Consider the following 10,121-nt stretch of genomic DNA (forward strand, 5'->3'; position numbering starts at 1 on the left):
ATGAGGTTTCAGTTTCATCCTCTAGATGTTGAGTTCTAAATCTCAGAGCTGAATGTGAGCTGGGAGACAGATAGGCCAGCTCACAAAGAACCCGATTCTTCCTGTTCCTGGGGCACTTCAATAGGGACTAGTGGCCCCTGGGCAGGGGGTGATAAAGAGCCATCTTCAGTCTTTGTGGCTCTGGTTGGCTGACCTGAGAGTGACTGAATCAATGATTCAGTGATTCAATGACTTGCATCAAAGATGTCTACCTTGGCTGTTCTGCTCCAGCCTCTGCCACTAACTCGATAATGCCACAGGCAAAAGCCCTTTATTCATCTGCTCCCACTTAGAAACACCACTTGTCAAGCCCAGATTACAAATAGCTAATCTTTCTTGAGCATTTACTGTGTGCCAGATGTGTGCTTTACATGAAATAGCTCATTTAATCCTGGCAGTCACTCAAGGGGATAAAGTGCTGTTACCATATCGCAGATGAGAAAACCAAGGCACGGATGACTGCAGGAACTTGTGCAAGCTAGCAAGCAACAGGCTGAGATCTGAATCCAGGCATACTCATTCCAGAGGCTGCACCCTTAACCTCCACACAAAACTACCTCAGACTGAGAAGTCAGTGGCCCACATGGTTTTATTGTTTGGAAGGTACCAAGAAATTCCTTATGCTTCCTGACCTCCAGAATAGCCCTTCAAATAAGCTAGTCATGTGCTCACAATTCCACCACTAAAATAATTCCTCTGGCAGCAACCAAGCAAACCCCCTGGGAGGCTGAGGAGATGGAGCACACCGGACCTGTTGCAGACTGACAGCTCCGATCAGCCATGAGCCCTTTCCCATGCATGGAAGCTAATCGGTTCCTTCCCAAATCTTCCAGCGAGTGGGAGCTGGTGGGGGGCAAAGGTGAGGTCCAGCTTGAGGTTGGGGATGTAGAAAAAGTGGGAAAGAGGCCCAAATCAACAGCAGAACACATTCCAACTCTGAGAGCACCCCAGCTCCACTACTTATTAGTGCTATAATATTGGTCAAGTTAATCAACCACTGAAAATTTCCATTTCTTCAACTGCAAAAATGGGAATATCAAGAATTGCTTTGTAATCTTGTGGTGTAAATTAAATCAGGCAGTTCTTAGAAAGCACTGCACACTGTGCCCCACACATAATGGAGACAATAAAATGGCAGCTCTGGTGTAATCACTGCTACTGCTCAAGGAAAGAAGGCCTCAAAAAGGGAAGCCAGGGGGCACGGTGGACAGTTGAGGGAGCAGTAGGAAAGGGACTTAAAGGAGAGTGACTACCTTCACTGGCTTTGCAACTATTCCAAAGCCTGCTATGGATTCATTCAGCCTTTCAGCCATTGTCTACTCAGACGTACTACATGTGAGCACTGTGTTGGATGACGTTGGGGATTGAATCAAGTTCCTCATAAAGATGTATTGAAGTCCTAACCCCCGTTACCCATAGATATGACCTCATTTGGAAATAAGGTCTTTACAGATGTAATCAAGTGAAGATGAGGTCATACTGGATAGGGTGGCCTCTACTCCAATACGACTGGTGAAGAGGTACAGACACACACAGGGGAGAAGGTCCTATGAAGACAGAGGCAGGGATTGGAGTGATGTGTGTACAGGCCAAAGAACGCTGAGCATAGCTGAAAACCATGAGAAGCTAGGAAAGAGGCAAGCAACAAATTCTTCCTAAGAACCTCAAAAAGGAACCAACCCTGCTGACACCTCAGACTTCTAGCTTCCAGAACTTTTCTCACATCCCCAACCTCAAGCTGGACCTCACCACACCAGCTCCCACTCGCTGGAAGATTTGGGAAGGAATCAATTAGCTTCCATGCCTGGGAAAGGGCTCATGGCTGATTGGAGCTGTCAGTCTGCAACAGGCCTGGTGTGCTCCATCTCCTCAGCCTCCCAGGGGGTTTGCTTTGTTGCTGCCAGAGGAATTATTTTAGTGGTGGAATTGTGAGCACATGACTAGCTTATTTCAGACTTCTAGCTTCCAGAACTGTGAGAGAATACATTTCTATTGATTTAAGCCACCCAATTTGTGGTACTTTGTTATAGAAGTCCTAGATAAAGAATACAGGTGATAAAACTATAGAGATAATTTTTTTAAAGTTCCTATCCCGAAGCATCTGCTATTCATTTCATCCCAAGAAAGAAGCTGGATGAGAGTCCAGGCTTAATGTGGATGCCCTTGGGTCTAGTTTCCAAAGAGGTGTACTTTGTGACACAAAAGTTTTCCCTGGCCCACCAGCTAGGAACCCAAGCATGAGGACAGCTTAGATGAATAGATGGTATGGAATGATGATCCCAGCCACAAATTATAACAGGTCCTTGCCACCCTCAGGGCATAGCATTGAGGGCAGTGAAAGTAGGAATGGCAAGGTAATAGTGGAGGCAGGAAAAGAAGACTGGGAAAGGAAAGGTGGGGATGAAGGCCTCTTATTTGTTTCTTCCAAATCCACCATTCCTTATTTCTCCAGTTATTTCCCCATTCTTTCTCTTCATATTTTAAGTTTCTACTCTGGCCCCTCTAATGTCTATACAGCTTAGTAGACTAGGGGAAGAAAAAACAACACATGAGTCTTGGTGGCTAGAAAAGCAGAGTTTAAGTTCCAGCTTCACCACTTACTAGCTATGGGATCTTGGGCAAGTAACACTAATTTTCTATGTTTTTGGTTTCTTCATCTGTACAATTGGGATACTATGTAACTCATAGTGTTATGTATTGATGCATGGTGTACATTATGTAACATGTGTCTGTGTACAACTATGATGGCATGCATTAACATTATGATATATGTCAAAGCATTTTAAGTGTCATATGAAAAGGAGAGAGCTCTCATTATGCAAAGTGTTTCTCTATATAAGGCCTTATCTAGAGAAACACTGTTTTTGGATATTACATATCTGGATATGTTAGAAAATTAGCACACAAAAAACAAAACAATAAATCAGATGCTACATTTAAAGGAGGTAGGCGTGGTATTGACTAGGACTAAACAAGACCTCAAGACTGAAGAGCTTTGTGATATTGGGCAAGTTTTTCCATCTCTTAGTTTAAAAATGATTTGACTTTTCATCCAGCTCTAAGATTCTATGACTTTATTAAAATGTGCACATCAAGCTGTTTGCTCTTATAAAATTACATTTTAAAAAGAGATCTTTACTCATGTGTCACCCATTACAAATCTGGGAAAGCTGTGATGCTTGAGGGAATTCTAATAACAAGTGAAATAGAAAAGCCAATTGATGTGTGAAATATCCCATAGGCTGGATAACACAGGAGTGGCAAATATCAAATACTCCTCTCCCAGCTATTCCGATTAGAGGGCTACTACCAAAATTCCATAGAAAGGGGTTGGCCTCACTTGGAACAAAAACTAGTTTAAAAAAAGGTGACAGTCTTAATACAGCCCAAAATGCAAAGATAACTGGCCAGTTTTTGTCTCGTTTTAGAATAAGATGTACAGAGGTGACTCTGGTTGCGATAGAAGAGACATCTCAGACCTAAGGAAGAACTTCCTGACTATTGAACTTCCTGACAAGGAGTTTGCGGAAATCGCCTTTTCTGAAGCTTTTTATCAAGTGGCCAACTGGGTTAATGAAGTAAGTGTGCAACAGAAGGATGGATGGGTGACCTTTTGGAGGTCCCTTCTTGCCTGTGCTCTCTCTGTTCTCCCACTGAGTCCATTTACAACACAATGTCTGCTTTTTACACACCACCATTCCACTTCCATTTACCTTGGCAATTCACATATGTCATGTTGCCCACTTTTTCCTGTTGGCACAGTAGACTCCAAGGTGCAAATACTGTTTTTACATATTTTTGCATGTTCCACAACTGGTATGCATGCGATAATCACTTTACAGCACAGTTAGCAACGAGGAGGAAATGAAACCCACTCCTGAATTGGAGACAGAAGTACTGTGTTTCAGCAAAAATCCAATTTAGGACTCTAAGAAAAGCCTAATTTCCCAGGGCAAAAAAAATGTGGGTATCTTCTTAATTCTCCTGAGCACATTTATGGACTGAAATAGGTGTTTGCTGAGGGAAGAAAAAATTGATGTGGATCATTCAGTGGAGAAACAAGAAAGTGGGAGAGTTCATCCAGTTTTCACTCTTTTGGCAAAATTTCCAAAAGCTAGCAGAATAATAATCATAAACAGTTAATGAGCACTCACCATATTCTAAACCTTTTGCATGAATTAACTCATTTAATCATCACAACAACCTTATGAAGTCCCAAGAGGTTAAGTCATGTTCAATATAACACATCTAAGTTCAGAGCTGGATTAAACCAAGCAGCTGGTACTGGAGGATACATGGTTAGTTAGCTCCCTCTTCACCCCGCCCCCTTCAAGAAAGAGACATGATGCAGACCATCCTCAGAGAAGTAGGCCTACCTCCCGTGGCCCTCTTCCTCCTCACTCCCTGACCCTTTAGCTGAAAGGAACTCCCTGAGGAGAGCCATCCATTAGCTAAAACCACCAGCATATGCCATGTCAAAGGTCAGCTCAGGTCTCCCCACAACTCACACAGCAGCACTTACTGGGACCCTTAATCCCTCTGTCCTAAAGTAGGATTTTCCACAACCCATAACTATTCTCTCTCCCTGGGTCAGTAAGGCAATAGAACACTCAAATAAAAATCTCCAAAATGACTCCTCTGTTAAAAACTGTTCTATCATCCTTTATAGCTCTCCTTTGAGGTGCTAAAACCCCAATCCAAAAGTCATCACAGTCAACAATGCATCAGACTTTCTCCAAGACAGCTGCTCACAAGGGTCCATTATCCCCCATGGTTTATAATTGGGCATTGTGACTAATTCATTTATCTGCCATTCAGAAGAACACCACTTAGTAAGAGTCAGTAATGCCGAGTATTGAACAGAAACATGAATAACCAAAATGTGCCCATGCTTTCAGTTGCTGCAGCACCTTCATCCCCAGGATATTTACTCACTTTGAGTTTTAAAGATCCACAGGAATGTAAGGATAGCAGAGGGGTGGGAGCTAGGAAGCCCAGTTTTCAGAAAGCCATGAGTGACAAAAACCCAGGAGGCTCATGAACTTGTTCATAATTCCATGAATCAATTCAGAAGACATTTATCAACATTTATTATTTACTATGTGTCAGGCACAGTGTTCAGAACAAGGTAACTTTTAAAAGCTCATTATCTAACTGGAGAAACAGACATCTAAGAAGCCAATGATCTTTAATAGGAAAAGTGAGAGGCAGGTGTCAAGAACAAGGAGAAGGAGCACTCACTCTCTGTGGGGGTGGAGGATAAGTGGCAGATCTGGGAAGGCTGCCCAGAGGAAGTGACCTTTGGTTTGGGTCTCGCAGGTTGAGGGAGACTTTTTTCCCAGAGAGAAGTGGTGGAGAGCAACCCAGGCAGAAGGATCAGTATGCACAAAAGTATTCGGGCATGATGATGATGTCAGTGGCCTATATAGAGAATTGTATGGGGCAGGCATTAAAGGACCCATGCTAAGAAAACTGGGCTCTATCTTGTATCCTATATGCAATGGGCTGCTACATGGTGAGCTTTAAAAGAGATGTCTAATCATGAGCACATCCGTGCTTTGGGAAGCCCATTGAGTGTCAGAATGTGGCTGGATTAGGGAAGAGGAGCAACAGTTGAGAGGCTACTGCCTTAGTTGGGGCAGAGGTGAGGATGACCTGCCACGGGCACTGAGAGTGGACTGGAAAGGAGAATCAGATAGGAGGTTTTGAAGGTTTCTGGTGATGTGTGGGGAACAAGGGAGGAGAAGAGGCTGATGAGAGTGGGCACCGGTGTGTGATGATGCCCTCAGCTGAGGAGGAGGAAGCATATTTGAGGGAGCCAGAGAAAGCAGAAATGCAACTAACATGTGCCAGGGGCCCCACATTTCCTTATGTCCACAAAGGGAATCAGCTCAGGTTAAAGGAACAGAGGCCAAAGTAGTTAAAGAGTGTACTCAGGGCCACCCAGTGCCAACCATGCCCTCCAAACCTGTGCTCTTGAAGTCCCCACTGCCGCAGCTCCAGACTTTGTTAAGAGAGGTTCGGCTCACAATATAAGGAGTCTTATTCTTCACTTTCTCCTTGCCTAATAATTAGAATATCTTTCCCTATCTTTACCTTGTGAAAGAATACCTTCTGGCTCACTGGTTGGAGCATTGCCCATGCACTGATTCCCAGTCAATGCCTTAGTTGGGGCAGAAGTGAGGATGGGTTGTAGGTTTGATCCCCAGCTCTGGTGGGGGTGCATTCCAGAGGCAACCAATTGATGTGTCTCTCTCAGGTCAATGTTTTTCTCATGTCGATGTTTCTCTTTCTCTCTCTCTCTCTCTCTCTGTCTCTCTCTGTCTCTCTCTCTCTCTCTCTCTTTCCCTCCCTCCTTTCTACTCTCTCTAAAAATAAATGGAAAAAATATCCTCACGTGAGGATTAACCACAACAACAAAAATTTTTAAAAAGAACACCTCCCATCATCTTTGTCTACCTCCAATATTTCATCTCTGCCTTCCAAAGTAATCCTCACTTCCTCACTCCCAGTCACACATGGCATCTTTTTTGGAGTATGAATGTAGGGCAAAGGGCAAAGAATCAGAAGTGGGATCAAACTGTATTCCAAGACTGGCTTAGCCTGCCAGGTGACTTTCAGAAATTGCTGGACCTCTCAACCTCAGTTTCCTCAACTGTAGTGTGGGGACAAAAAATGAATACTAACCTTTGCTTATCTCACAGGATTATTGTGAGGATGAAGGGAGATAAGGTGCTTGCAAACAACACCAACAAAGGGCAGGAAAAGGTGACACAGGATTATCTGAAGATCTGGCACCACTATCCACCAGACTGTGAATCCCTGGAGAGCAGGGGCCTGGTGGTCTCCATCTTTAGTTCTGGGGTACCTAATTGTTCCTAATACAGAGTCCGTGTTCACAAAGACATGTCCAGGTAAGAACAAGAACCGCTACCACCATCAGAGCAGCACAGACACAGAAACACCACAGAGGCATCCTTGCCTCTCTCCCCCACCATACATGCAGGCAAACCTACAATTCCCCACTTTGGGAAGTATTGCTCTAGTCCTGGCTTATTCCACAAACGGCCATTTCCTGGAAAAAAACAACAAGTGATTGTCACGTTGCCTGGATGGCTTCATTTGGGCATGTTTGAACATTAAGGAGGTCTGAATTCCTCTCCTCCTCAGGAAAGTTGCTAAGAACTGAACCCCCAGACTCACTCCCCTTTAAGGAGCCCCCTTCGGTCTGTCCCACCCACTGCCACTCTGTGCAACGTTTTTGTTTTTTGGTTTGTTCCCCGCGCCCCCCTCCCAACAGGAGCTCAGAGCCTCTACTGCTATTTTCATTGATGCTTTGAGCAGAGCTGGCATGTGCAACTGCTGAGAAGGGGGAGCGCAGAACCGCGGAGGAAGCAGTAAAAATAGCCTGGCGCGTGTTGCTATGCCTGCTATGGACGCCTTTAACCCTGGCCGAGGTGGGGAGCTCAACAGAGGCTCCTGCACACTGAGGAACTCGGCAGGGGTCTGCCAACAGACTCTAAAGAACTTTTTTTAGGAACTGAGAGGGATAGGGTGGGGTGGGGGGGGGGCGCGAGGGGGTTGTTTCTTGCTTTCAGCGCTCCAGCCACCTGGCAGCACGGACTGCTACGTGCTGCTAGTCCAACACTTTACAGACGCGCAGCCTTGACTCCGAGCTATTTTTAGAAACCTCTTCCGCGGGTGGGTGATCCGAGAGAGGAGAGCGAGGGTATTGGTAGGGCTAACTCTCCGCTGTGAGGCTAAGAGCCTTGCACTACACATCATTCTCAATGTCTGCTCTCTGGTGGGGAGGGGTGGGGGAGAGCAAGTGTCCAGGGGATCGCACTCTGTTGGCTTTGCTCTAACTCAAGGAGAGGGCGTTAGCTATTGAATACCCCACTGTTTTCAAGCCCCAGAGCGTGTTTGTTTCCAAATCGACAGTTGCCAGATGCATGCTGCTTCTAGTCTCTCAGAGAACGGAATTGTTAAAAGCTTTGCTGCCTACGCTGTGGGGGCAGGGGTTAGCTGCAGTTCAGACCTCTGGGGAAGAAGACTGGGGAAGGGTCTCTGCACCTTTTTGCATCCCAGAAAGACAGAGAGACAATCCCCGCGCCACACCTTCATCCCTGCCCCACGCTGCATATGGGTAACCATATGTGAACTGTATGGCAGCCCCACCAGACAGCCGGCTATTAATAGAGCCTGGAGAGTTCGCTCCCTGCCTTTCTCCTGCCACCGAGTAAGGAATGATCACACACTTACCCCACTCCGCCCCCACCTCGGCTCACCGCTCTCCAGGAAGGTAAGGGGACTGCCCACGCTGATCCCCTTCGTGACTACAGGTGCCCAGAACCTACAGACTAGTCCAGTTGTAAGGACAGCAGGGTCAGTGCGAGGCCAGAGAACACAGCGGCCAGTATTGGGTCCCAAAACCCAGTAGGGCTCTTTGCGGCTCAGGGCCAACTCAAGAGTAGAGAAAGGGCAGCTATTGGGCTGCCAAAGGCGGGGGCAAGAGCGCAATTTGAGGAGCTAGAGCGACATTCAAAAGCTGCTGCGGGATGAATGACTGCAGACCCATTTGACGCTGCAGCCCGGGGGCTCCGCTGCGGCAGGAGCGGGCGCTGTCCCTGGTCCTGAAGGTGGTCGCGCCCGCGCTCCCTCCCCGGGTTTAGCGCCCCAGAGATGGCTCTAAGATATGAGGATTTCAGACATCTCCATGGCCCCAAACTGGGCCGGATGGTCTGTTGGTGGTGCCCAAGTCCCACTGCCAGCCCAGCTTTGCCCCCTACGGCTGGGAGCTCTCCGCGGTGCTGCGGGGACCGGTAGCTCAGGGACTCGAGCTTGAAGGGTAAAGCTGAGGCAGCGCTGGAGATGGTCAAGGCACTGCAGGGAGCAGACCTGGCCCCAGGATTATCCGTCCCAGCTCTGCACAAAGCCGGAACTCGGAAGCCCTAACGGAGCAGGGGAGAGGGCAGGGGAGCGCAGCTGCCCAGGATTGGGACTTGGGGAAAAAGAGAAGCAAGCAGCGGGTGTTAGGAGAGAAAGATGGGGTGAGCGCGACTCTTTTGCATTTTCAAAAGGAGGGACCTGAGACATACACTGGCTCTCCCCCACCCCAACACACGCGCGCGCACACACACACACACAGACACACACACACGGCCGGCGGATGGAACTGGGGAAAGTTTGGCTCTAGGTGTTGAGCGGCCGCGGCAGCAGCAGCAGCGACAGCGGCGGCTTGGCGGTCGGGTGGGCAGCCGGGGTCGCGGGGCGCCCGGCCGCTCGCCTCCTTACCTCGGCGTTCTCGGCAGCGTTCTCCGCCATTTTCCTCCTTAGGAGCAGGCAGCGGGAGGAGTGTTTCATGCCCATAAGAGCCAGCAAGGGTTTGGTGATACACAGATAGTAGAGAAAGAGAGAGCTAGTGTAGCTTTAAACGAGAGAGAGAGAGAGAGAGAAAGCGAGAGAATGGGAGGAATAAAAAAAAAAAAAGCCCAACCCAGCTCCTCTGCCGGAGCGTCAGCCGATACAATCAAGCACGGTGGAGTCTTTCCTGCAGTCTCCACTTTGTTTTATTTCCTCCCTTCTCATCTGCTTCGGATTCCTTCACACAGTTTCAAGTTCTTCGTGCGCACCCGACCCCCTCCCCGCCCCTCTCCGCCCGCGCTGCGGCTGAGGAGGAGGGAGGCAGCCCCGAAGGCTCCGCGGTGGTGGCGGCGTCCCTCTCCCTGGCTGCTCGCTCGCAAAGTCCGCCGGCCCGAGGCAGCCACCAACTCCTCTCAACTTCTGTGGATCCGCTGGGCGAAGCAACACGCTTCCTGCGCGTCTCTCCTAGGGGCTGAGCCGGGTGAGTGGGGGCGGGGAAGGAGGTTCGGCGGAGCAGGCTGGGCGCAGACTGAGAGCCCCCAGCGCCCCCGGCCCGCCCCCTCCACCGGCTGCGAGGGTCTCTTGACCGCCTCCACTCCCCGGCGTTGCGGACAGCTTGCACGGGGGCAAGGGCTGCGCGAACGCTGCAGGGCCACGCGGGAAGCCCGGAGAAAACAGGCGCCGGAGCAGGACTCTTGCAGGTTCTTAGACCCGCGTGT

General features: G+C 48.4%; 1 protein-coding gene across 2 annotated transcripts in view; it reads right to left on the minus strand.

The window, feature by feature from the left end:
* PRMT8 (protein arginine methyltransferase 8) overlaps window positions 1-9,408 on the minus strand; it is a gene marked incomplete at both ends in the record, with an annotated part of 83,574 nt that extends 74,166 nt beyond the window's left edge. For both annotated transcript variants that reach the window (XM_079775700.1, XM_079775699.1), the window contains one exon: window positions 9,334-9,408. In XM_079775700.1, coding sequence (XP_079631826.1) covers window positions 9,334-9,408 — 75 coding nt within the window. The remainder of the gene's footprint in view (window positions 1-9,333) is intronic.
* Window positions 9,409-10,121: the final 713 nt, after the last annotated feature.

The sequence above is a fragment of the Cnephaeus nilssonii genome, assembly GCF_951640355.1.
Source record: "Cnephaeus nilssonii genome assembly, chromosome: 6".
In the NCBI taxonomy this organism is placed as follows: Eukaryota; Metazoa; Chordata; class Mammalia; order Chiroptera; family Vespertilionidae; genus Cnephaeus; species Cnephaeus nilssonii.